Source organism: Pelecanus crispus, chromosome 11, assembly GCF_030463565.1.
Source record: "Pelecanus crispus isolate bPelCri1 chromosome 11, bPelCri1.pri, whole genome shotgun sequence".
Lineage (NCBI taxonomy): Eukaryota > Metazoa > Chordata > Aves > Pelecaniformes > Pelecanidae > Pelecanus > Pelecanus crispus.
The window spans coordinates 26,471,618-26,499,257 of NC_134653.1; the positions used below are offsets into that span (position 1 = coordinate 26,471,618).

Consider the following 27,640-nt stretch of genomic DNA (forward strand, 5'->3'; position numbering starts at 1 on the left):
ATGAGCGGCTCCTCCATGGCGAAGAGCGAGTCCCGCACTTCGCTGCTGAAGGCGGCGGGGAGCCGGAGGGCGGCGGGCGCCCAGCCCCGCGGCAGCCGCGCCCGGGACGGCAGAGGACAAGGCGGGCAGGCGGGGAGGGAGCCGAGCCGGGAGCCGCTCCCCGGGGAGCCCAGCGCCCGCAGGCCGCTCTGCCACCCGGGCGCCCGGGAGGACGGAGCGAGGGGCGCGGGGAAGCTGTCACATGGACGGGGGGAGAGCCAGCCGGAGCCGGCGGAAGGAGGTCCAAGGAGAGGCGGCGGCAAGGAACCGGTGCGGACATCCAGGCACCGCCACCACCTCCCGCCGCACGCCAGCCACGGTCACCCCCCGGACCAGCATCAGCTCTCAGACAGGGATGGGGAGGAGGCAGAGGAGGACTTTTTCTTCAGTCACAGGCAGAGGTCCAGCAGAGAGTCCCTAAAGCTCCCGGAGGGCGCTTCACCTCTGTCCAAATCCAGCAGCAAGTACTCCACCAAGTCCAGCGGCAGCGATCGGTCGGTGGAAGCGGACCCCCTTTTCCACCAGCTGCACCCCATGCTCAGCTCGGTCTTCGGCCAGGTAAGGGGCAAGGCGCCTCTCGCCCCCTCCCTCCCTGCCTGCCCGCCCTCCGCGCCCCCTCCTCCCGCCCGCCCGCGGACCTTCGGCTCCCCGTCCCGGAGCCCCCCGCGCCCCCGGGCGCAGCCCGCAGCTGTAAATGCACTGCTTCCTGGCCGCCCCTGCCGAACTTCTGCCGGTCTGCGGCACCGCCGGGGCGCTGCGGGGCCGGCACCGAGGAGGGCTCCGCGCCGGGGAGGGGGCGCGGGTCGGAGCCGCCCGCCCCGCCGGGCGCTGCGGAGGGGGCTCCCGCCGGTGCCGGTGCCGGCGGGGGAAGGGCCGGTGCTTTCCCTGCCGCCGGGGGAAGTTGTGGCTCTGGCTGCTGAGGGTGAGAGTCAGAGAAGCGGATTTTTAAAACGTATTTACTTATTAGATTCCATCTCTCTGGCTCCCTGCCTTGCTTTGCTGTATTTGTTTACATCTCCTTATGGTACATTTCTGTACAATCAGCGTATGAATCATTTCTGATGGCAGAAGCTGTCAGAAGAAGGTAGTGGGGAGGACGACGAAAAAAAATCCTGACCCAATTCCGAAGCCTTCCCAGTCACTATGTTAGGATGGAACAGATGCTTTTGGTGTTTGCAAGCTCTTTCGGTACAAAGCTGTTGCTTTTAGCTGCTTCTGGTAGTGAAATTACCCAACAGGGCTACCCTCTGAAAATGAAAAGGCTGAGGGAGACTGGCTCAAAATTTTCTTTTAGAGCCATTTAGGGATGTTACTGGGAGGTGTAATCTCCGGGAAGATTAATGTAACTGCAATCTCCCAGAAGCACGATTATAGGTAACAAGCCAGTAGCCTGGGCAGCTAAGTTCCAGCCCTGGAAGTGATCGATTAAACCAGAATTATGATTTATGGGGTTTGTTGTCGTTGAGTCCTTTTTTTTCTTTTTTCCTTTTTTTTTTTTTTTTTTTTTTAAAGCGGGTTTGGGAGGCTTTGCAGGGTACCCATTCAAATTAAGATTAGGGAGAAATGAGAAGAATTTTGGGAGAAAATGAGAAGAATTTTTGTAGGGAGAAAATGAGAAGAATTTTTGTAATTGGGTGGAAGGAGGTGATACGCCCGTATCTGTTTAATCTGGTGTCAGGAAGCGTTGTCTACTTCTGTTCATCTTGACTTCTCCAGAGAAAAATCAAACCGCATCTGTTCTCCTCAACAATTCTGCATCCTCGCTGACAGTCTGTTATTTGTGAATGTTATGGTTGTGTTTAACTCAGAACGAGTATTACCCTCCCTGTGCCAACAGAGTACCAGAAGTCTAGATTAAAATTTTGTAGTAGCAATAAGGAAGGGCCTGGTGAGCGGCTTGGTGCTCAACCAGGTTACAAAAAGCAATATTCCACCACCAGGATTTGAAATCTGTGGGCTCAGCTCTGACTTTGTGCTGTCCCTGTAGTTTTGAGGAAAGTGAAGATGTATGTGAGCACAGATTTTAAGTTTATGGAGCTGTATGTCCCAAAAGTGTCAGAAATACAAACAAATCCGTGCCAGGGCTCCCACTCACAGAAAGCTCTCTGTTTTGAACTCAATCCTTACCTGAACGGCATCTTTATTTTACCTGCTTTGCTGCTTGCATTCCAGAGTCATAAGACACTTCTGAAAGCCGTAAACTTAGCAAAATTTAATTACAGTGTTGAACAATGCCCCTTACAGAAGAGAGACAGATGCAATTCTAGTTTTCATCCTTTCACTGGGTACATTGCACCAGTGCTTATAAAAAAACACCAACATCTTTCTTTTAGAGCATAACATTATTTATTCCCATTTCTCTCTGTATTCATCTCTCACTTGCTTTGTTGGAAGTAACTAAGAGAACAACCATCTAGTGGAGATTTTAGGACTGGCTTTTAGGAGTGGGCTGTACAGGGGATTTGTGGATATGAGAAGGGGAACTATAATGTGGGATACACAAAGAGCTGGTTACAGGAAGAGAGATGTGAGAATTTTTTTTGTAGCGATATCAAAGTGCTGGGATGAATAAAGGCCCAAGGATAAGAACTGTCATGGAAATTCTGTCATGGAACTGAATGATGGAAATTTTCTTTCTGCAAGTGAAGAAACAAATGCTAAGTGTTGTGTAAAAATGTGAGTAATGTTTTGAGACAGACAAGGACTTAAACCTGCAGGACCCCAAGTTGCAGCCTGGCCTGAGGCAGGGTCACAGGTACAGAAGTGGCCATAATTGCAGTATAAGGCTGCAGGTGCTGTAACACCAGCCCGCTCCACATTGTAATTAGAAGAGAGCAACAGCTCAGCAGACGATTTATTTAATATAAGAACTTCTCTCCAGCCCACTGTGAAACAGTTAAAACAGTAATTTTGCAGTACATAGGAGGAGAGGAGCACAGCGATACATATCTGCAGCAGCAGAGCACTGTGGTCCAGCGGCACAAGGATATCTTGTCCCAGCTCCACAGATGTGGAACATCACCCTGTTGTTGCACAGTGGTGCAGTGATGTGGTCGCAGATGCAGACACTACAGTGGTACAATCAGATACGCAGAAAAGAATGCAGGGATGACTCCACGGAGGATGTCATTATTGCAGTAACAGCAAAAAGGAGCAGCCCAGGACTACAGGGTTGTGTCTAAGGGAGACAGATTTGTAGCTGTGCAGAAAAAAAGACAGAGTGAAGGCAGAAGTGCCGTGTTTATATAACCAGCACAGCAATATAGTGCACTGTGGGTGTGTACTCCAGGAGAATGCTAAGATACTGCCAGGATACAGGATGCAGTGATATTTTATTAATTAGGCTCATGCTATATTGGTGCAGTGATGTTCTAATATAATAAAGCAATAATACTCTTTTAGGGCATTTTACCATTTTGTAATTGAGTGGTACATGAATTAACAAATGTAGGGTAGTGTAATGATGTATAAGCCAGGATGTCATCTTAGCCTAATGACATGTTTGCACACTGGATCGGCAAGGCAGCTGCAGAAAAGCGCTCTGCTGTGGAGTTTACACCGGGTTAGCTTGCAGTGCCGCACAGCACTGAGTGCCTGGAGAACACAGCACTGACAACGCGGTGGTGTGGTAACGCAATCCTGTGGCAGAACAGAGATGTGACACTGGTGCCATGAGGTAGGAGTTTGGCAGTGCACGGGTGTGATAATTATGTAGTGTTGTAGCCTGCCAGAAGAGTTTAGCAGTCTAATGATGTAGTAATACAATATTCCAGACGGGAGCTATTCTGTACAGCAGTGATTACTTCTGGTGTGGTATTAGCAAAGGGCTGTGCTGATCTGACAGCACCATCCCGCTGTACCAGAAGGCAGCGAGTGAGATGTTACCACTGTGCCGCAGTTTTGGAAGCATGGCTGTGAGTTAGCACGAGGCCAACGACACAGATTGACATGGTGACATAATTGCAGTGTGAGTATGGGCTGGTTGTACTATGCATGTGATAGTGGGGCAGCAGTGTTTTAAAGTTGCCCTGCAGCAGCGGTAGCTTAGTGCAGTTTGAGAGCAGTGCAGTGACTCACGGGTGTAGTTGGCAAGAGATGCACGTGTGATAATGCAGCAAAGTGGGAAAGTGGCAAGGAAAGGGAGTGTGGGGAGGGCGTTTCATAAAATTTTGGCCTGGTAGCAGGATAGTGTTGGAGTGCCCAAGTGGTAAAAGAGTGTTGTGGAGCAAAAAGGAGCATGCTGTCACCCCTGCAGAGCAGTATAGCATGATGGTCTTATAGCGCCTATAGTGCGACTACAGGACACAGTTGAGCAACAGTGCAGTATCGAGCAGTTGCGCATCCATAACAGCAGAGGAGCAATGATTCCCTTGGCAGCCGGGATGGCGGTGAGGTGGCAGCCTGGCAGCAGGACAGAGTTTATTAATGTGACAACAGTAGCAACAGCAGCACAGAGACTGGGGCAGCAGTGTGGGGGCAGCAGGGACCGCGATGCAACAGTTTTGTGGCAGCAGGACTCCTGGGGCAGCGGGGATGCGGCAGCTTGGCACCGGGCTTGCGGCACAGCACCGTACAGGTACTGCAGCACAGACACCCGCCAGTTCTCCTTGCTTCATTCCTCCTGTGCCACAGCTGGCACCTTTAAGAAGAGCTTTTTCTGGGCCTTTGCTATGCAGTATTAATTTGCAAGCGATCCTGCCATGTGAGACCTGACCGTTTTCAGAGCCGTTTAGCTTTCACACCCTGCCTGACTGTTAAATTTTTCAGTGAAGTGATTCCCCAACAGTTTTCTGTCAATTGCCTCTGGTAGCTTGGGGATCAGAGGGGTCAAACAATGCCAAAGGGAATCATTAAATATTTACAGGCTTCTGCTGTTAGCACTGTGGCCAAAGGGGCCTTTGTATTTCTATTTGTACAGGGAGTTAAAAGCCTCTCCTATCTGCACCAGCTCCCGTTCCTGCTTTAATGTCAGCATCCACATTACCATTAAAACAGGGAAGGAATTTTTCTGCATTTCCTGTATAATTTTCCTTTTCTTGTCCTGCTCCATATTCCTTTACTCATGGGCTTTAGGTCTTCTTAACAGGTCTTAATGGACCGTACAGCAAACTGGGATGGCAGAAGCGGCCCACGTTTTGGGGCAGGATGTGTCCCTGGGCTGCCTGTGCGGGAAGCAGGCATCAAGAACATTCTCCTCTAAACCCACCGGGAGCGGGTAGGGAAAAAGTGCCTTGTCCAGCCTCTCACACTTCTGGCTTCCTCATCTGCAGGATGACCTTGTTCCTTCCAATAGCTTCAGCTGATTCTAACGTGAGTTTTGCCCAAGAGCAGTTGCTGCATCAGGACCACGCTTGGAGCTCTGCAGTGGAGAGCCAGGGAGCCCCGGCCAGCCCAGCTGAGGGAGGGTGGTTAATGGCTCAGTAATGGAAGTTTTCAGTTGCCCCGTGTTTTAGCGAGGGAGGCTGCAGGGCCTTGGGCTGTGCTGGAGCGGTGACGCCAGCAACGGAAGCTTTCGGGTGTCGTGCTGTGGGATGGCAAAGGTGAAGGTGAAGGGTCTGGGTTTGCAGGTGCTCAGGTGCTGTTGTACCGTGCGGTACGGCAGGTGAAGCAGCAGCGTGTCAGGGCTCGGGGCAAACCGAGGACAGCCTCGAACAGCTACTCATTTACCGCGTTAAATCGGCACAGTAGTTTGGCGTGAACAGACTTCTTCTGGCTCAAAATGACCAACTGCCGTAGCGATGCCGATCCCATTACGCAGTCTTAGCTCGCTGGTACGGCGCGTGGGTGCACACGTTGGGAGGGGAAAAACCAGAAGAAACACCGTATCCTCCCCCGAGTTTTTCTCCTCTTTTTACAGCGCCTCTGAAGGCTTGTTCCGGCCCCAAAAGGGTCCTCGAAGGGCGCGGAGAGGGAAGGGTGCCCCCGGGGCCGCAGGGGCCGCTCCTGCAGCCGGCGGGACGCCCCGAGCTGCGGCCGGGCCCGGCCGGGTGCTGAGGCGGCCAGGCCCGGCGGGACTCCCCGGGAAGCGCCGCTGCGGCCGGCAGTTCACAGCCCTTCTCTCCGCCGCGGGGCGCGGGGGACCCTCCCGCGGGGCTCCCCCGGGCGAGCGGGGCAGCAGCGGCTGGGCCTCCCGTCCCGTCCCGTCCCGTCCCGTCCCGTCCCGTCCCGTCCCGTCCCGTCCCGCCGCGCTCGGCGGCCCCAGGGCGCCCCCTGCTGCGGGCGGCGCTGCGCGGCCCGGCCGGCTCCTCGCCTGGGGCCCCTTCCCGGTCCGGCGGGCCCGGCTCAGCACGGCCTGCCCGTGGCCGCCGGGGCTCGGCCTCTGCCCGGTCCCGGGGCCGCCCGGTGAGTGTGTCAGACCCGGGGAGAGCCCCCTGGTTCCGGTAATGTAGGCGAGAGCCGGTCCCGGCGTCCCGCTGATCGCCGGGCACGTATTCACAGGGCTCCGGGTACCTGCGTGGGGCTCGTACGGCCTCCGTGCTTCCATCCTTGCGTGTGTTGGCACAGCCCATGTCCATGCACGTAGACTGACATAAGAAGCCTTCGCGTACATGTCTTGTCTGTGTACACACGGCCCGTACGTGTGCAACCTCTGCTAAGTCTTCTCTGTGGCTACGCAACCATCTCTGTACATGCATACGCATTCCTGTGCTTAAAACCCACTGGCGCACGCGTGCGACCCTGCCTGCCGACACCCGCCGTGCCTTCCAAGGTACGTATCGTGTTTTCTATATGTGACGGACACAGACACAGAAAAACATTGTTCCACTTGAGCACATCCACTCAGCTCCCCCCTTGCTCAGCTTGGAGAAAAATTTATCACATTTATTGCTTGTAAAGAGCTTGCGTGATGGGAGCCAGACATACAGAATCACTGAGGGGCAATGGATAAGCTTCTTGCCTGCAGTGGGTCTGCCAGCAAACGTTAATCTTTGTCAGTGATTTACTTTTTAAACAAATCTGTTTTAAAAGGATATGGAAAGACATCAAAATAAAACCAAGCTAAAAGAACATTCATTAAATATTCCGTTCATGAAATATACAGCAGCATGATCTAATGCACTGAAATACACAAACCTTCTGGTTAGATTCAGCTTATCCTTTGAGAGAAGAAATTCTTTCAATAATAAATTAATCATCATTTAAATTAGTCCACTGTGCATTCCATCAACCTATACCACCTTGATTTTTGTTTCATGCAACATTGGGTTTGAACAAAGTGTGAGGGAAGAGTTTAGCTTTAGATGTAGTGGCTGGGCTGCAGGTTTGTCAGCTGAATTAGCTGTGGTTCTTTGTAGCATCGCAGCTTCAGTAACCGTTTTTCCCTGATGAGTCCATGAGTGGTATTGATTTCCAATAACAAGCAGCTATATGGTGTGCATCCAGTAAAAGACGCCTAGCTAACTTTGGGCTCCCTTTCAATAATCCTCTCACATTCCTGTGACCTTAGAGAGCAACAGCAGTGCCCATGAACTTGAGTAATCCTCCAATTTCAGTCAAATGCCCCGCTTGGAAATAAAGACAAACAGCTGTCATAGCTTGTAAGGTCATATTTAGCTTTTTAGTAGCTTTCTGCATGAGCATAAGACCATGAACTCAATACTATCTATGAACGAACTCATTAGCAATGTTCTAATATTTCTTCCACCCGTTCCTGCCCTAGAGTACTTTGCACCTTGCAGCCATCTTTGGAAAGAATATATAGCATTGCTTCATCCCACACAGATGAAATACATTCTCTGCTCTGGGAAGGAAACAGGCAACTGTGTAACATTGTGAGGCATCATGTCATGATGGTTGAAGGCAGAAAGTAGAAAACCACCAGCAAGTCCCCTGTGTTCTGCTGAAATAATGCGAAAAGGGTTTAGGTAGTTTGTGACCAGCTGTGTTGAGATATAGCCAGAGATCTCATACTGGGATATGCACTTTGATCCTTCTGAAGGTGCTGTCAGATCCTTACTCAAAATAGAAGTGAAGCAACCCTCAGTTTTATGGTGGCGTATCTCATGTAATGCTACAGGGTTGGTTTGGAGTATTTGGTTAGCATTGGTTCCCGGGCCTCTGCTCACCTAAAAATCAGCCGTGCTCTCTGTAGCACCTCGGTGTGCCAGCCAAATACTGACCCCCCCCTGTCCCGATTTTGCAGTAGTCGCAGACGGACAGAGAGTGATTCACAACTCTCATATTCCTGAGCAAAGGGAAGGGACAGCGTAAGGTTTGTTTTAAACAATCTTTGTACTGCGCATATATGGCAAGTTGTCACAGCAGGTTCTGGGCTGTCAAGCTTGTACTTGTCTTTTTGTAGCCCATTGATGATCTTGAAAGCAGAAAATATCCACAACACATTGTGCTCTGGCCAATGTATCTCCTGTGCAGGGACTTGGAAGTTGGGCTAGTGCAAAATACATGGACCAAATCTGCATGGAAGGTGTCAGGAGATGGCACATTCCCACCTCTTTTCATCTAACACAGAATAAAGCTATCTAATTACAGACAAAGCTGTTCTAAACAAAAGTTGACAGTCCAGGCTTTGTTACCTTGAGAGGGATGGAAAATATCCTTGGTCTTTTTAATAACCTTTTTGTTGTTTGTGATTGAATATGATCCAATTGCTCTAATGGAGGAGAATATTATGCACAGCATGAGTCAGCAACACTTTCTTCCTGGAACAGCTGACAGCAAAGAAAGTTCCCAAACTCTCTGCAGAAATATTCCTCCCCCCCTGAGGAGGATCTGGACTGCACCCACCAATACCTGCTGGTACCTCCCCTTGAGAGGTACTGTACTTCTCTGACTGGAATATGGAACCATCCAAGGTTTATTCAAGGTTAGAAGACACAACTTGATGTGCAGCAAAAGCACTCGGGAGCCTGGTGCAGAAGAAGAGAGGGAAGCCAGTCCCAGAAGTTTGGAGTGCCAGTGCATGTTTCAGCGGTCAGGAGCTTTGAAATGAGGCCCTCGACAGCACTGGCAACAGGAGGATAACAATTCTAAGTGCGTAGGCTCATCTGACGTCATCCAGTAAACAAGACTGGGTTGTTTCTTGTAAAATACAGAACTATAGCCACCAGCTAAAGGGTGGCTGGGAGCAGATTTGAAAGCTACTAATCAATATGTGCATTCTCCGCTCTGTGATAGAAAAAAATAGACCAAAAATTCTTGCCCTGTTAGGATAAATTAAATAAGGTGGCATCTTTTAAATTACTAAATCTTCAAAGCATGCAATGGGCTCTTAGGTAAAACTGCGGACTTCAGTGAAAAGATGCTAGAAATGAGTTTTCCCTGCTTTACTATATACTTTCCTGAGAGATTAACCCCACTACCTACTGACATTGCCCTGTTGCAGTGTTTGTGTTGAGAACAACCATCTGATATAAAGTTCCAGCAAGTGAAAGACCATGCACTGCAATGGGCCTGGCATCTGAACAGTCTCCCTGTACAAATCCATACTTCCACTGGAATTTTTTGCCAAGCAAAGCTACAGTCTGATAAGCAATCCCAAGTTTTGGATTGACTTTTGTTCTTTCTGTTGTGGCTGTTGGATATTTGCTGCCACTGGATAAAGTTTCTGGCAGCTACCAAGTGATTAGCTATGATGGGATCCAACATTTTCCTATGGAATGAGCATTTCTGCCAAAGGTGCCAGCCCAAAGCACAGCACTGCTGCTTTTTAAACAATCCAGACGTATTAAGCCACCTAAATCACTCCCTGTTCAATGCCAAGTCGCCCAGCCTCCTCCCTGCTCTGTGCTGAGGTCAGTCAGTGTGCCACATGCTTCTTTCCTGAGAACTGGGACCTCGCTCTGTGCCACACCACATCCTCTGAGGTCTCTGCTCTCCACCTTGGACCTCAGGGGAGAGGAAGGCATGCGGGCACACAGGCAAGACTCGCGTTTCACAAAGTTCCTACTGATTTTTAGAAAGTTTATAACAGAGCCCCAGACCTTAAAAGAACAGTGTGATTGCCACAAAGAACAGTGTGGGAAAACCAGTATACATGCATGTGCAGCCCTCCCACTCGCATACTGACTACCCCAGATATAGGCATACCCACAGATCAGCACCTACACACAAATGTTTTTGACACACTTATTCTCAGCATCCTGTTCTCTTACAGCAGCCTCAGTTGGAGGAAGGGAGAAAATATGTTCCTTCTAACCTAATCTTCTAATGACCTTTCTGCCAACTCCACTTTCCTGCCTATCTCTAAGCTGCCTGTGGTGGTGATGGGAACAAGATCCCAATGTAGAGAGTGATTTTCCTCCTCAGAGGTCAGCAGGGTCTGTCTGCTAGATTGTGATGTGCTCCCAATTGCTCGTGAGAGATTCAGGGTAAATAAGGAGATAAGAAAATTGTTTACAATCGTGTCTCTTGGGCCCCTTGCAGCTCTGCCAGAGTTCTTGCAGAGTCAAAGGATTGTGACTGTGCTGCAAACCTGGTGCAAGTGGGTTCCCATCACCTCTTCCCTTCCTGGATTGTGAACTCCCTGTCAAGCCTGGCAGCAGGTCTCAGCCCTCTCACTCTGCCCTGCATGTTTCCTACAGCTGCCTGCAAGCGCAGGGAAGAAAAGCAGGGGAGCAGGCAAACACGGCAGTGTGCCGTGGTGGCTGGCTCTGAATGCTCTGGTACAAGCTAATATTTAGAGGGTGACCATCTCAACTTCTGTTGAAAGGCTTTTAGAGCTCTCTAAGACACACTCTCACAGCTGTTGGGCTGTCTTCCAAAGCTGTCCCATAGCAGTCTGGGGGTGTGATGGATTCTTCTGGCAGGAGATGTCTGACTCCCTTGCTCCGCTCCCTCCCTGCGGGAGGATGCAGGAGACAGGCACTTCTCAATTGCAAGGTGTTCCTGGCCCCTGCACTGCCTGTCAAGGGGAGATTCATTAGCAGCAGGGAGGCGATTTGCTCTCCTCTCTGCTCTGGAATTGGAGTCGTTTGTCTCAGGAAAGAACCCAGGCGCCTGGGTTGCGCTGTGGCAGCTTCTGCTCAAGGGAGACAAGCACTTCGTCAATAAACAAGGAGCCTGGGGAATGGCTCCAGCTGACAGAGGACATTATTAATGACCGGCACTTTGTCCGAGAGTAGATCAGCCTCCCATTAGCTACCTTAAGAGGGGAAATAGACCTAAAGATTGCATCCTTGAGAGGAGCTGGGAGTTTTGCCATCCTCCTGCAAAGTCCTCTGCTGTGAGGCCCAGGGCTGGCACAGCCCCCAGGGAGTGACTGTATATTTCCCCAGTGTCAGGGGTCTTCAAACTGTGACAGCAGGAGACAGGCCCAGCTCAGGAACAGTTTTGATTCCCAGCCCACTATAGGTGGGCTCTGCTATGGAGGTCTTCCAGACCAGAGCTTCCCCATCCCCTCTGTCCCTCTCTTGGTCTGCCCTGGGTTCAAGGGGTGTCTTCGAGTATCTGCTACTGCAGTTTGTGCTTTGGAGGGCCTGTGGACCTTTGCACAGCTTCTTCCCAGGCCACGCAGTGAAGAAGGCATTGAGGGTATCTGAGAGGAGGCTGTTCCACTGCCTTCACTCTTGGGAGGTGGTTGGTACAAGGAAGAGCAAGAAACGCCATCCCATGTGGCCATGCACTTCTGGCTGTGACTGGAACTGGAGAAGCTGTTGACTCTTGTCATGGTTGGACTCCTAAACTCATCTCCTCAGGTGGAAGAAGCCTCTAAGCTCTAAAGCAACTGTTGATTCACCTCACAATCATACTTAATTTGCCACAGCACCATCAGGGTGGAAGCAGAGAAATCCCTGCTTTGTTGTGACATTGATAGTTCAGCTTGCTGTGTCTTACAGCCCTAGAGCTGCCAGGAGAGTGAGTCTTTGGTTCCTGCACAAAAAATCACGTGGTGCAAGCTCTCAGCCATGGGTTAGGTCTTTGTAGAGCCTTTTGTTTGGAACCAAACTCGCAAAGAAAGTTGTGAAATCTTTCAGCTGAACACCTGAGTGTCCAACCAGCCTGCTGCATAGACAGGGTGTGGGATCAGTGTCATCTTGGTCTTCACAGTTCTTGAAGGAGGCAGCTCTTCATGCCATGATTTCTTATCACTGTGGAGCTGCAGCTGTGGTGGCTTCATAGCTAAGGGTGCATTCACTAACCTGTTCAGATCCTGTTGCCTGTGTATGATGGTGAGCTTTTTATGCAATTTAAATATCTTTTCAGACTGAATGCTCTTATGCTCAGCTTGAGATCAGAGGAAAATGTACTGGGGACTCATCCCTTTTCTTTCAGAGATTATTCTGTTACCATAACAGGCCTAAAGTCCAGAGTTCAGAGCTGGCTTTAGGTTTAGGAGCCTCTTATTTATTCCAGGACTTGGGTGTTTGGAAATGGAATGGATAAATCTGACATCCAAATTCTTTTCTTCACATTATCTAGTCTGGGGCTGTTCAGATTTAGGACTGAGGTGTGAACCCATCTTTGGCAGACTTGTGCAGGTAAACCGCCAGTTGATTTCTACTTACAGAAAGCTGGAAAAACTTTACCACAAGACTGGCTCAAGGTCTCTCCCTTGTGGTTAAAAATTACTATCCTGGGGCTGAGAGTGTTGTAAGGTCCCTGGACCGCTGCCTCCAGCCAGGCTTGCTTCTACCGTGGCAGGAAAAGAATGAGGGACTTCTAGGTCTGCTGGTATTTACAAGCTGAAACAGGTCCCACCCAGATAAATGGTCCATTTCTGCTCCAAAACAAGCTCTGGACTCTGCTTCAAGCCCCTAAGTGGATTGCCTTCTGGCCAGCCTAGCTCTCTAGTGATTGAAAAGCTGAGAGGAGTTAGAAGGGGGGGAGGATAGAGATGCAATGTTCAGAGGCTGTGTGGACCCAAACTAGCTGGATTCACTGAACTCATCACTGAAATCACTTCTTGCGGTGCCTCTCTGTTTTAATTCTTTCTGAATCAGCCCTCTCCCATGAGTGAAACAATCTTGCCTGCAGATTGAGGGGGGTGGGAGGGATTTGAACATTAATCTGATGTAGATTATACATCCGCCTCCCTCTCTCTCCCCTTCTCACACTCTCTCTCTCCCTCTCTCTCCCTCTCTTTCTGTCTGTTTCTCTCCCCTCCCTCTCCTTCCTGCTTCATCTCTTCAAGAAAGTGAACATAAAGTAAAAACACGGAGAGAGAGAGGCAGAGAGAGAAAAAGCTCCCTGAAGAGGGAAGCCCCAGCAGCCAGTAGCTGTTTGGATTTGCCTGGCGCTGCCTTTCTTGCTTTGCTCCCAAGGAATACCTTTAATGGGATCAATTGCTTCAGTTCCTTTATAACCAAGTCCACCGGAAAGGCAGACTCAACATATTATGGGCAACTGTGTGAAGTCTCCACTGAGAAACCTCTCAAAAAAGGTATGTTCCCTGAATCAAAGTGCATTGTGCGTTTCCAGCCCTGCTTCTTGGGATGGGTGACGTCGTGGGCAGATGGGAGCGGGAGGTGGGAGAAATGCAGAGATGTGTACGAAGGGTTCAGCTCTCTTCACCAGTCTTTTTTTGTAAGAGCTGCTCACGCAAGTGCAGCCGTTAGAGCCCGGAATGCTGGGTGCCACAGCATGTGTGTAAATAAACGTGTGTGTGTGCATGCACATGAGTAGGCTTGTGTCCTGCTCCGTGTGTGTCTATAGCTGTCCTCTGGGTACGTGCAAGGCTGTGCTTGTCGATGTGCACAGTATGCTGGCACACATCTTCTGTATAGGCATCTTAATGTATGTGCATACATGTGAGTTTGTGTGTGTGTGTGTGTGTGTGTGTGTATGTGCATGTACTTCAGTTGAGAGGTGTCTGCATGAGTCTAGTCATGTGTGTCATTTCTGCAGGGACATATATTCACGTACATGTGAATGGGGGTGTATCTGTATGTATTCCTGTTAGTGTGTAAGAATACGCACACCTAATGAGCCCATCTGAAGCCTGTGTGTGTCCTTAGCTCTTTATGTCCCTATGTACGCATCCTGAGGTGCGTGAGCATGCGTGCGATGTTTGTTGTGAGTGTATAGGGCAGGAATTTGTGTGCATCACACACGTATCCCTGCTTGTATGGCGCTCTGTGTGTGTATACCTGCTAGTGGATGTCCTCACAGAAGTCTGTACGTAGACATGCATGTGTTTTTATGTATATCCATCCTTGTGTATGCACACATATGGTTTTGTTGGTATGTGTTTGGGTACAGAAGCACGTTTTTCTCTGTGATCTGTTTGTCCATGCCTCTGTTTGTGAGTGGGGACACTGGGCCCTGGCTGTGTGTTCATGCATCATGTCGCACATCAGCACGGCCCATGTGTCTACATGCTTGGGCCCAGCTGGACTTCATCTGTGAGCCACCGTGTGTATCTGTTAGGCTTCAACCCGTGGTCTGCTCTGTGCTGAGGTTTTACAGTGATCCCAGGGTGACTTAGATTCAGGGATGATTCTGCTGTTAGGGACTAGACTGAAATGGGAATGATGTGCCCCAGAAATATTTCTTGTTTGACTGAGGAAGGTCTTGCAGTACTGTGTACCTGTCAGCTGAACGGTTCTCACTTAGCGTTGCTGCAAATCTAGTAACTCAGCAAAAAGCTATGCAATTCACTCCTCATAAATGAAAAAGTTATGCTAAGCATCCCAAGTATCGCAATGAGGATCTACCTCTGTGGAGACCTTGCTGACAGTGAAATGCCACTGCCCTCAGGATGCTCCACACAGGAGACCTTGCCACCCAGGAATGCTCCTCTGGGAGGGAGCTGCTGGGGAGAGGACCTCCCTAGCAGGGAGTTTCTTCTGGCTGGAGGTTTGACTCTTCTGTGTAGAAACATGGTCTGCTTGTTATCTCAGCTGCTGTAAACAAAGCCAGCAATGGCACAGGGCTGCTGCGGGGGAGCTGGGATACACGGGGAGGGAATTCATCACCAGGCAGTTAGGCAGTGCTGAGACCAGTCCTTAGGTCAGGGTGACCTTCAGGGAGAGGCAAAAGTAGTTGAGGTTTACCCAAATGTTGCACATATAAAAAACCAACTTGGTTGCTTGTAGGTTGCCTCCAACTTGCAATAAAAGGAGTTGGCTGCAGCTGTGCTCAACATGATCAAAGCGATTGCAATTAAAGTCTGACATGTGGCCAGGCTGCTTGAATCAAAATGGATTCAAGAACTTAAAAGCTCTGTGTCGTCAGTCTTTTAGGTCATTTATGCTTTCATTCCTAAAAGCTGCTTCGAATAATGCACTTTGTGCCTAGTTAGAAGGCCTGGGATGGCAGGACTAAAGAGAGAAAGTTGCAAAGCTGAATTAGAGAATTGCTCAGCTGTCGCTCCAGCTAGCCATGAAATAAGGCCTCAGGCGCTCATCCTGACAGGTCCTGGGGCTCTGCCGTTATTTTGATCATGACACACATATTATAGGGGAAACTTTGCAGATCAGTCAACGTTGCACAACTTCACTTGGCTGTTTTATGATCCCGGTCTTTTTTCTCAGATTTTACTTGGGGCAAACTCATTTTGCTGAAGTGGTAAAGAGGAGGGACTCTAGATGTGTCTGAAAGCTGCTCTTGGGTGACAGACTGATCTGTGGAATACATGATTTCAACCCAAAATTTGGGAGTCACTCCCTGGCACTGGCTGGCTTGGTCTGGGACTGGTGGACACGGGGGTACCTTGCCTGATAGGTGGCAATGCTCAGGCTTTGTCTCCTCAGTCTGTTGTTGGCAGCTTCACTTTCCCACTGTCACAGTGTCCCCCCGGTGATCCCAGCAGCTGGCCTGGCTGCCCTTCCCTCTGAGAGGCACTGTAGTGAGGATGGAGAGGCCTCTCCGGGCTTGCTGCTCCGCAAAGTCTCTCTGACACACAAGCAGGAAAATGAGGTGAATCCTGTTGTGCTTCTGCTGTGCAGAAAGGGAAGGCTTTGGCATCCAGGTCTCTTGCTTTGCCACCCTTCACCATCACTACAGCCATCTCTAAATCAGCCTGGTCTTGTCCCTCTCCACAATCTGCTGGTCTGACACAGCCAGGGGCTGAACTCAGCCAGGAAGGGTAGTGGTCCTTTGCTCGGGGAAGGGACACGGAAAGCCTGAGCTCCCCAGTCCTGTCCTTGCATTTTCCTTGTCGTGTACGCTGCTGTTTCCCCTGTAACAGGTGGCTGACGTTGCTTTGCCCCATACCCATACCACAGCTCCCTTTCTGGCTCTGCCAGGATGTAGGAGGAACATGGTGGAGGGAACTTGTGGGGATACTTGCAGAGGAAGCCTGGGCAGCTGCTGGCATAGGGAACACTGAGTGCCATAAATCCTGCCTGCAGCAGCAGAGCAGGGCAGGCATCCCCTGTCGGGGTCTTGCTAAGACATGCACCTCATCGTTCTGGCACTGCGTTGGGTTGTCTGGTCAGGATCCTTGGCAACTGTTTCATCAAACTGGCAATCTCTATCCACACAGGAAAATAATGGGATGACCGTTCTGTGGTACTGCTCTGTGGCTTGGTAATAAACTGTATTGACTAGACGGGTCAGCAAACAAGGATTAGGGGCTGTGGGGCCTTCAGTCTTTCACATGGCTTCACTAGAATTAAACACGAAACCCATGTGGGCTATTTTAAGTGATTCATATTATTTGGTATATTAAACTGAAAAATGTGCTAGAAAATAAAGCTGATAATTTTGAAAATACATTGCACTGATATCACGAAGCTGTGCAGTTCAACACAGATGCCTTGACATTTAGCTAAGCTAGTAATATGCCATTTGTGGACGGATGCTCATCTTCCAGGTTTTTAAGGACAAGTGTCCTATGTGTCAGATTTAATCAGAGACAGATTTCTTCCTCATCCATGACTGCAACGAAAATGCTTTTCTGCTTCATCATTTTCTTTCTCCATGGCTTGCTTTTTGAGTTGTTTTTGTTTTGATGCTTGATATTCACATGACATTATACATGAGCAGATTGGTGTAAGACTGTGTACAAAAATGCGAACTACAAACCATGTGTGCAATATAATAGCACATGGCAGACACAGCAAGCAGATACAATAGACTCAGACAAGTGTGAATGGGGCATGTGTGTGTATCTGGTCTTTTAGCCTGAAAAAGCACCTCAGGCTTTAAGGAAAGGGTTAATAGAGACGACAATTGACAGAGCTTCTCTGATCACCCTTGGGAACATTGGCTGTAAAAGTAGAATAATTCCTGAAGAGGAATCTGATGTATGATTAATGTTTATTCTATAAAACCAAGGGTCCTGTGGGTTGTGCTGGCTTTTTATAGCTGCATGGGAATATCAGGATAAGAGTTTTCTTGCAGAGCCAGGGAAATGCATTTCTATAAAAGGAAAGCAGTGCCTCCTTATAAAATCCAGTGCTGGATTCTGTTCTGGAGCCCTAGCTTAGCAGTATGTGTGCACTTAAGAAAATGTGCAAAGGCAAACAGACAAAAATGTTATGCCCGTGCCTGATCTCCACTTTGGGACTGTCAGTGATTAGAAAAGGCCAGTGCAGTAACTGCCTGAGACCCTGAGGATGTAACTGATTAGAAGTGGCAAGGGGAGTGTGAGTCTGCAGTTGGCAGAGCCACCTCATGCTGTAAACGGCCTTCTAATAATATTATAAAGCATGTGATGCTGTGTTGCTGAAATGTAATGCGGAGCCTAACGCAGGGTCTTTGTGCAGGCTCTGCCTGGTCTCCTGGGGATGCCCTGGCCGAAGCAGCTCTGCCAGCAGCTTCACCCTGGGCACAGGCTGGCACACGTACTGTTCGTTTGGGGCGTGCTCGTCCTTTGCAGCTCATTCAAGGGATCGTTAACTCTGGGGCTGGTAGTGGGAGCATGGCCCTTTGGGCTGTGTCTGGGTAGATGTGAACAGTGCTGAGAGTTTGATGTCACTTCAAAGCAAAATTCTCCTGGTTGGTTGTACTTCTATCAGCTTTTGAAAGTGAACTCCTGGACTTACTGCTTCTGTACAAATCCTAATAGACCATTGGGGGGGACACAGCGTGGACCAGATGAAGGAAATTTAGCAATAATGTCTCTGTGAGGTGGTTCAGTAAAACTTCAGAGGAACGGCTGGGCAAGACAGGGAGGTAACATCCTCTGTTGTGTTGTTTGCTTGCTGCTGGTTGGCTGGGAAGATCCGCCATGAGGAGAAGACGTGCTATAAAGCTGTCCAGACGAGCGAAGAGGGGCCGTCGGCTTGCGAGTACCAGGGTCCGCTCATGGTGCTGGCCCAGAACTGCGCCGTCATGCACAACCTGCTGGGGCCAGCATGCATCTTCCTGAGGAAGGGCTTCGCAGAAAACAGGCAGCCTGTACGTAAGTTACACCCAGCCGGGCGAGACACGCACAAAGCCATGTGGATGCGAGACAGGGATGCGGAGCTGCCCGCGTGCTCCGTCTGCGTGGAGCTCTGTAACCCCCAGCCCTGGGTCTCGAACATCCCGGCTCCAGCTCCAAGTGCAAATACAATCACAGGCAAATGTCTAACCTGAAGGATGTGCAGAGATATCCCCATGCATAAACACCAAGAAAGGAGGATTCTAAAAATGCAGCTATGGAAGATAGATCCAAGGCTACACTCAAGTAAGCATAATCATATGGACTCAGGAGAAGGACTTAGGACTTCAGGACTTACATAATCATATGGACTCAGGAGGAGTCCAGTGTTTGAAGCTGTTATTCCAGCAAGACATCCACAGCTCATTCCCAGAGGCTCAGATTAGCATTTAAGGTCTAAATAGCCACTCAAATGCAAATCAGGGCATCCATATTGGGAACAAGCTGTCCCACAGAGATGCCCATATTTGATACTGTTCCTATCAGCTCACAGCGAGCACACTAGTACCAGCAGAAATAAGCATGCATCTGCCTCCTCACAGATACTCAAATGCAGTCTCTTATACACTATCATACACAGCCCGACACTGCAGCAATCCCAGCCAAATAAACCGAAGAACATCAGTCTGTCCTCATATTTGCAAATAGTGCCAGACTACCAAATGCTATTACTCATACACACACAGATAAATAGCAAAACTACATGCATACATCCCCAGTCACACCTATTTGTAACTGTGTGTTCATATGCATCTAATGTATGCATTTATATACAAAAAATAAAAATATGTGTTTGTATGTAAACTCAAATGTATACACCTGGACATGCTAAATATACAGAAATACATACCCCAGTATTGTATCTTTACAAGAAGTAAGACATAAACATTTGATTCCTAAAATAACATGAATTTAAGGACATATGCAAACATATTATTAACACGCTTTTTATGGATACACATAAGTGAATATGTGCATTGTCAGATATTCACCCAGTGCATTTCATGTTCTTCTGGCAAAACAAAGCTCACCCTGATTACCTGAGAGTCAGAGCTTTCTTGCCTCTGTAAGAAACCTCTGTCTTACTCATGCATTAGTATGGTTATCTACAGCTGTAAGAGACACCTAGATCTTCATCTCTGAAACCTCTTCTTCAACCAACAACCCAAAAAAGAGTCATTATTTGTCATCATTGACCAAATAGCTTTTGTTCTTCCTAACCTTCAGCCACTAAGTGATCACGTAGTCCTTGGGCCAGTTCACTAAAACACAAAACGTAATATTCTCACACAATCACACATGTACAGAGCTACCCAACATAGGAGATAGGTCCAGCTCCCTAGTGGAAGGCTCACAGTTGGACAGGTATCTATCCTGTTTAGGCCCTGGAAACTCACAGTACCATAGAAAGTTTCCAAAATAGGATTAGTTATGCCTCTAACTACCCTGATGTAGAATAAGTGCATCTGATAAACAGCTTTACTTTTACTGACTCTCTAGACCAACAGGATTTATTGTGCATAGAACTGAAATAAATGAGGGTAAGGCCATTACGTATAATGGACTTCTGAGGGTCACCTCTGCGCATATCTAGGATCTAAACTCTCTGAACAGTTTTATTCCTCTTTCCAAAAGCTTTAGAGTGATTCAGCCCATTTCTTCCCAAGCAATTTTCCTCCTTTATCATTTTAGGGGATCTTCTTTCAAATTTAAAACAGAAAACCTCTTCATGACGTTAGTTATCACTTGAGTCAGATTTTTGGAGGGACGTAAACCCTCCCCCTCCTTTTGCATTTGCAGTCTGTGGCTCTCTGATAGTAGAATCTGCATGTGCAAAGATATGCTCAGAGCCCTGCAAACGCAAATGCCTTGGTATGGAAAATTAAAGCCAGTGCTGAAGCCCCCATTGCTGACATGTGTCAGTCATGTCGGTTGCAACATGATCTTCAGTGAGCAAGGAGGATGGTCTTGTGATGACTGCACTGGAGGAAGGCCTGGGTCCTACCCAGCCGCTCTCACAAGACAGCAGTTACCACGGGTGAGTCACGGCACCCTTTGCACCGTGGCGGCGGTAATCATACCCCTGCATCTGCTGCCGCGCCGAGCTGGCTGTTGACACACAGCAGTATCTCCAGGGATTAATGTTTGCGAACTCTGCAATGAGGTGCACAAGGTGTTGGTACTGATCATGGGTCGTTTTCATCTGCTATTTTATCTAAGGCAGGAAGGCAATAATGCCTCCTGCATCTGGTCTAAGGAGTTTGAATTGTTTTATTACTTGGTGTTGATGAAAGCAGAACAAATGGGATGACATGTTTGAAAATACCAGGTCTGTGAAGGATGAAACGGCAGAGCCAGCGCGCTCCGACAGTTCCATCCAGCACAGAGATGCCTCTGGGAAGGTTATGAGTGGCAAGCTGGTCATTTCTCTGGCACAGCCCACTTTTGCACAGACGTAAACCAGTGTGTGTCCTAGTTTGCTATGCACTCTGAGCAGCTGCCATTAGAGCTTCCAGAGGAGCCTGTGGTTAAATAGCAAAGGATCATCCTTCTCAAACTGATCAAGGACACTGTCTCCAGGGATGTGTGGTGAGGCTGGAGGCCACCTGGAAGGCAAGGAGAAACTCCCCACGGTTGAGGGGAAAAGCCGAGAGTGAGACGACAAAAGAGATCACGTTTCTGTGCTTCCAAATTCTCAGATGTTTTGGATTTGCCTGGGAGCCATGAGAGGAATTAGAAAGGGCATTTAAACCAGAAAGCAGTGCATTTCCATGCTCATCTCTTCTTCCTGGTGCAGTGTTGGGATTTTCCTATACTCTTATATCCTCCCCCTTCTTCCAAGAAATTCAAATTGGATGTTTGAAGTTGCAGTGTTTCCTGAACATGGTGAATCCTTGTCCTGTTTTGTTTGTAGATGACCTTGATGATGTATATGTTGTGTGTCTGCCTTCATGCTTGGTTTCAAAATGCTTGTATATGGAGTGGGGGCTGACTGTAGGAGATGGCACTGGCACGTTAGCTGTAAGAGAGCTTGTGGCTGTCGCTGTCCTGCCAGAAGGACAGGGATCAAGCAGTGATCCAAGCAGATGATGGTATAGACCTGCTGGTTACAGGGACTGCTTCCAGCTGTTCTGATCTGGCTGCGTCAGTGGGAGCTGCGGTAGGAGATACAATTAGAGCTCTAGAGGAGTTCATAACTGCTGCAGGCACAGTCTCTGCTCCAGGACTTGGTGCTGGGGAATGATGTAGGAGCTTCACGAAGGTGCTTGTAGTACCATCAGGTGGGGAGGCCACATGTATTGCTGTGCTGGCCCAGGTCTCTTCTATTTTGGGGGAGCACCCATCATGCCTCTGTCCAGCAGATGAGAGGGAGAGGGGCTTCCACAGAAAAGTGTGCAGGCTAACACTCCTCCCATTGGGGAGGAGAGCTGGGAAGCCTTGCTAGGTAGATGGTATTAAACATGTCATCACCTTCTTGTTTCTTCTCTCACTTTCTGGCTTGTCCCAGAACAGTTTGCACCAACAAGTGCTATTCTGAAACTATGTTTGTGGCAAGCAAACGGCTTTAACATAGTATGTTCTCTTTTTGCAGGACAGAGAACTGCGTCCAGAAGAAATTGAAGGTAAAATTTGTCACTTCTTCTGTGTCACCTTTCTCCCTGTCCAGTGAAAACCTACTGGCTGGTCCTTCCAGGTTGGCCCCCATAGGGTAAAATAATTTGGGGCAAATCAAGGGAGATGATTACTGGAATAATTCCTGGAAACCCCAACCAAAGAAATACGTAAAACTGCAAGAGTGCTGACTGTGAAGGAATTTGCACCCATTCCAGCTTCTTCAGTGTGGGAGGATAAGTAAAGTAATGGGATATGGCTGTCAGGGTACTGCTATCCACCCCAGCTCCCACAGAAAGTGTCGCAGAGCATGATACAATAGTATGGCTCCAGGGAAGCTGTTTTACCTGCTAATCCCTACAGTGAGGGCTATATAATATAGTGCAGGGGTAGAAGTTGGGAAAACTTATTAGTTTCAGTTTCTTTAGGGAGTGCAGTTTAGCAATGATCAGTTTGGGACACTTACAGTCCAAGCAAGCTTTCCTGTAAGGAATGGGTCAGCAGCACTGCTGATAGAAGAGCTTAACATTGCTCCAGGCATTGCCTCTTTGCAGGGAGATCTGCTGGGAAAATACGGAGTATCTGAGGGAGTCTGGCCTCACAAAATGCTGCTGATTGTGGGGAGGTTTCTTGGAAAAGGTATTTCAAGCTGTCACTGACAATATTGTTCTTTTTGGATCCACTCCCACAGAATTAAGAGAAGCCTTTAAGGAGTTTGATAAAGACAAGGATGGGTTTATTAACTGCAGAGACCTGGGGAACTGCATGCGAACCATGGGCTACATGCCTACTGAGATGGAGCTAATAGAGCTCTCCCAGCAGATCAACATGAACTGTGAGTAACATCCACCTAGCTGTACCTCCCTGTTGCTGCTGTGCCCTGCATCATCGCCTCGGCCTCTCTCAGTCTCCTGCTGTCTCTTTTCCTTTGGATTTTCCCTCTCTCTTCTTCTGGTTCTCATTTTCATTCCCTATCATCTTTCCTGTTTGTTTGTGGTCCCTAGAAGTTGATGCCTTTGTTTCTTGTTTATCAAAGGGACCGTGTGGACTGTGCTGTATGAGAACAGTGAGTGGAAGGGTTGTCCTTTGTGCTTATGCTGTCAGGTGTAAAACTGCCCTTGATGTGGGCAGTTAGACATCAGTGCACAGGTTGTGGGTGTTGTCATATTAAAGCTGTTGTCACATGGTGTCAGACTGAAGAAGGAGCCTGGGAAGATGGAGATGCTTTGGTCAGATGGATGATGGATGGGCTGTTCACTCTGTGGTGGTTGTTTGTGGATCTGCTGTGTGCCTGGGGATGGGCTGTGAGCAAGCTGTGCTAGCATTGTCAGATGAGGGCATCTGCTGGAGTCATGGAAAAATGTGACAAACGCGTCCGATTCACTGTAACTGTGTTTGCGCCCCTTGTCTTTCACCATCTTTTTTTGTCGCCTCTTGTCTGTGGCAGTACAAGGTATTACCCTCAGCCAGGCTGGAAAAAGGATATTTAGTGCATGTTATTTCTGACACATGATGATGTAAAAAGGACAAGTTACTTGGTCAAGGGAAGGAAAACAGTTGTGACATATGTAACCAGTCACACACAAAAGCAGCTGATAACCCTGGCACACAAGTGCTTAGGAATTTGAGAGGGCTACTGCCAGCTTTCAGATGGGGAACAAACAAGAAAAAGAACTAATATGATGAATAAACAGTTGGATGTACATTAGCCACTGCTAATGGAGCAAGACTCCACTATGCTGCAGGGCGCTGCCCAGGCCATGCAGGAACACCATGCTGTGCCCTTGCCGTATCCTTTGGCACAGGCGCAGCAGAGGGTTGCTATAAGCACTAGAATGATCAAGCCTCTAATACCTAGTACATGATGCCATATGGATGTGACAGTCCATGGCAGCCTAGGATGGAATAGCTTGGGCTCATTCCGCCTAGCCCACAATCCAGAAAATACAAAGACAGTGTAAAACTACCTCTGCTTTTCCTTCCACTGTCCTGTACCTTCTGTGCTTTACTTCCTGGAGAACCAAGCCCTCTCTGGGGCACACAAAGTGCAAAGTGAGTGCTGGGCTTGGCTAATATGTGGATTTCTTACACACAATCTTTCATCTTGTCCCAAGTGGGTGGCCATGTGGATTTTGAAGATTTTGTTGAGCTGATGGGACCAAAGCTGCTAGCAGAAACTGCAGACATGATTGGTGTAAAAGAGCTCCGCGATGCCTTCAGAGAGGTGAGTGCTTCCTACCACATGCCCCCCAGAGAGGTGAGCAGCAGAAGACAGGAATGAGAGAAGACCCACTGGGGAAGAGAAGAGGAGGAGGAGGAGAGAGCAGAACAGTGGAAAACAGAGAAAGAGCCAAGCCAGGCATGAAACAAGGGAGGACCAGAGAAAGTCACTAAGATAAGGGAACCTTTGAGGCAAGGAAGGGGAAAGCTGGTGCAGACACAGCAGTTGTGAGGGGTTTCTGAGGAGAAAAGGCAGACTGGATCCAAAAGGCACCCAAAGGAGGAAAAGGAGGGACACGAAAGGAATGTAGGAAAAATAGGGCACTCAGGAGCAGGACAATACAAACTCTAACCCAGAGCAGTCCATTTCCATTAACTGTATTTCCCCTGCGGGTATTTTTCACATACTTGCAGTTTGACACCAATGGTGATGGGGAGATCAGCACCAGTGAGCTGCGAGAAGCCATGAAGAAGCTTCTAGGGCAGCAGGTGGGCCATCGGGACATTGAAGAGATCATCCGGGACGTAGATCTGAATGGAGATGGGCGTGTTGATTTTGAAGGTGAGAAGGGATGAACGCTCCCTGTCCATCTGCTCTGGTGTGAGTCAGAGTTTGAGCTCAGAGGCGGAAGCGGAAGGGCAGGTTTGCATGCTCAGGGCCCAGGTATCTGAAGTATGGAGAAAAAATCAAACAAGATTTTTTTTCCTAGTCAGCTGAGGAAAATGGAGAACATTGGCCCACACAGGCAATTCCTCAGCTGGAGTGTTCATTTGTGTATCATCTCTTGCTGCATCTCAGTTTCAATTGGGTCTCCATAACTCTAGCATGGTAAGAGATATGTCCTGTCACAGAGAAGCAGATTCTGGTGCATACACGCTGTGCCAGCCTTCTTTCTATGGGGCATTTTCCTTTCTGTTAAATCTATTGCAAGAGCTGGGAGGAGGCTGGGTTGGTTTGGAGAATGCATTGCAAATTCCATTTCCTCTGGCTCACCTTGTTATCTGGGTTTACAGAGAATTTGTTTCTGTGCCTTTATGCCAGAAGATAGTCACGTGCCAGATGTGCTCACTAGGACTGCAGATATCTGACCTAGAGGTGTCATGTTAAATCCTAGAGATAATTCATTTCTTCTCTCACTTTTCATGCCAGAAAGACTTGGAAAAATAAGAGTGGTTAGGCTACTATCCTAGCCATTAGCCATGGCAGGAGCAATATTAATAGAGCTCAGGGTTTCTGGCAAGGCAAGCAGTTGAAATCAGACAGCTAAGCAGAAGAGCTGGAAGGTGTGAGAGCATGGCAGGCTGCTTGTTTTCCTAGTGCAAATCCAGACATCCCTTTGCAATAAGGGCGAAGCACAGGGACTACAGAATTAAAGTAAAATTGACGTAATTTTTTGGCTCAGAGGCACTCCTGGGTCTTCTACATAACAAGGAGTCTCAGTCCTCAGGATTGCTGAAGCTTCTGAGGGCTTTGAAAATGTTAAAAAACTAGAAGTGTCTCCCTAGAAAGTATCTGGTAGCTGCAGTTGTTCTAATGCACTGGCTGATTACATGACAGTAGCTCTCGTTGTTTCCCACAGCTAAATTATGTTAGACAGCTAAAATACATGAAATACTATCCCAGTATCATTTTCTCTGTGAGTTACTGCTTTAGTTGTCAAAGGACAGCTCCATCAATGGAAAAGGAGAAGTCAAGGGGGTAATTTCCACTGCCCTCCTCTTTGCAGAGTTATTAGTTCCTCAGCAGTTCAAGTGCAGAATGAAAACACATTTATATTTGATGACATTTACACTCAATTTGAACAATTGTAATTGACTTCACAAGCTGCAGGGTGGTGAAGAAATAGATCCAGGGTATCCTTACAGTTAACCTGTATCTTTAAAAACAAGTAGTCCATCAAAGTAAACTTTTCTCTACAAAAATGCTGGTACCTACCCAAAACACTCGTGCTTTCCCACACTGGTGTCTCTGTGAAGTGGCAAGCTTACTAACAAACCATACTGTGTTCCAAAGACTATAAATCAAGGTTCCCTGAAGTTACAGTGAAGGGAGACAACACTTGCCGTAGTGTCTCATAAGGAGTTGCTTGTGCAAACAAGACTGTACACTGGCTGGGAAGGAGTCCGAGGCAATGAATGGACCTGCTAGTGGGATTGTATCACCATACCTAATGCAAGATTAAAGCCCATTTTGTGTGAGCTCTCCAGGGCCAGTCATGGAGCGGCACAGACCTGCTGGCAGTGTGTGGACTCTCGGTTTCACCCTGGCTGCATGCTATCTCCAGGGAATGAGAGCTGGGCTGGGGACCATGGATGCCTTCTGCTTCAGGGCTGTCTTTTCTTGTTGGTTGCAGAGTTTGTTCGCATGATGTCCCGTTGAAGATTATTCTCACCTAAAGAAGAATCAGCACCTTAGAGAGGGCAGAAGAGGACCTAGATGGAGCATCTAGCCCCGATGTTCCCACATGAAGGTTATCGGCTGGCTGCAATTGGGACATTGCAAGATGACCTGCTGCTCCTCCCTCATGGTGGTCCCCATGCCCCTCCACCCTTTCACACTGTGAAAGACTTGCAAATTCCTACAACTGGAACCATTCCTTGGAGATGATTGCAGGGAACTGCAGAGCCAGGACTTGCCATGATGCTTTCATGGGATATTTGCAACTTTAGACTCCTCCTCCCAAGCTTTATTCTCCCACCAGCTGCTGCAAAGCAAGAGCAGGAGAAATCCTCTTGGCTTGGTGGATGAGAGCAAAGCCATTGGGACTGGTGGCAGCCTCAGGGCGTGCTCTGCACTTCTTGGTTTCCCTTGGTGAACCGTGTCTGTGTTTGCTGTCTCTGTGTGTGTCTATCTGTGTGGAGTTATTTATGCTTCCCCGGCACATATTCGCATCTCCTGTGGTTATGTTTACCAAGAGTAAATTCAAATACATGTCTTGCGGGGGGAAAGTGATAAATATGCACGCTGAAATGATGTGGAGCCTGGACGTCCCTGTGAGAGGTGGTGGCTGGGCTTGGGGAGAAGGGCTGCACACTGCAGATGCACACTGTGGTGTCTGCACCGGGGCCCAGAGGCAAGTCCTTGCTGCAGAAAGGGGAGCCACTGCTGGCCGCTAAGCCTGTGGCAGGGCTTTGCCCTCCCTCCTGCTGTCTGCATGGTGAAGGGGCCTGGAGGTGCCTCTCGGTGAGGGCAGTGTGGAGGGGTTCCCACCTCTGCATCCCCCTGGCTTCCAAGGGGGCCGGTGAGAGCCCCTGTGGCATTGTGGCAAGGAGAATGGGAGAAAGGACACAGAGGGAAGCCGGGTGGGAGTGGGATAGGCAGCAATAGCCAACCCTCGCCTTTTCAGACCATTTCAAACGCAACTGTGAGCATATGCACAGTGGGAGCTGTGCTGTGGGAGCTGAGCTGTAACGCCATTGGTGCCGGGGATTGGCCGGGAGCCTCCTTGTGTGGCAGTGCCCTGCTCTCCAGCTTGTTCACAGTCAAAAATGCTGCACGTG

General features: G+C 48.7%; 1 protein-coding gene across 4 annotated transcripts; it reads left to right on the forward strand.

The window, feature by feature from the left end:
- Positions 1-27,087, forward strand: CABP1 (calcium binding protein 1). Of its 4 annotated transcripts, XM_009486799.2 has the most exons (7): positions 13,334-13,378; positions 18,106-18,282; positions 21,900-21,930; positions 22,611-22,754; positions 24,034-24,143; positions 24,554-24,701; positions 26,494-27,087. In XM_009486799.2, exons 1-7 carry the CDS (start codon positions 13,334-13,336, stop codon positions 26,517-26,519), a joined length of 681 nt encoding a protein of 226 aa, XP_009485074.1. In that variant the 3' UTR covers positions 26,520-27,087. The 4 variants fall into 4 exon arrangements, with proteins under 4 accessions (XP_075574790.1, XP_009485074.1, XP_009485083.1 ...); XM_075718675.1 differs by lacking the exons at positions 13,334-13,378; positions 18,106-18,282 and adding an exon at positions 1-597; XM_009486808.2 differs by lacking the exon at positions 18,106-18,282.
- Positions 27,088-27,640: the final 553 nt, after the last annotated feature.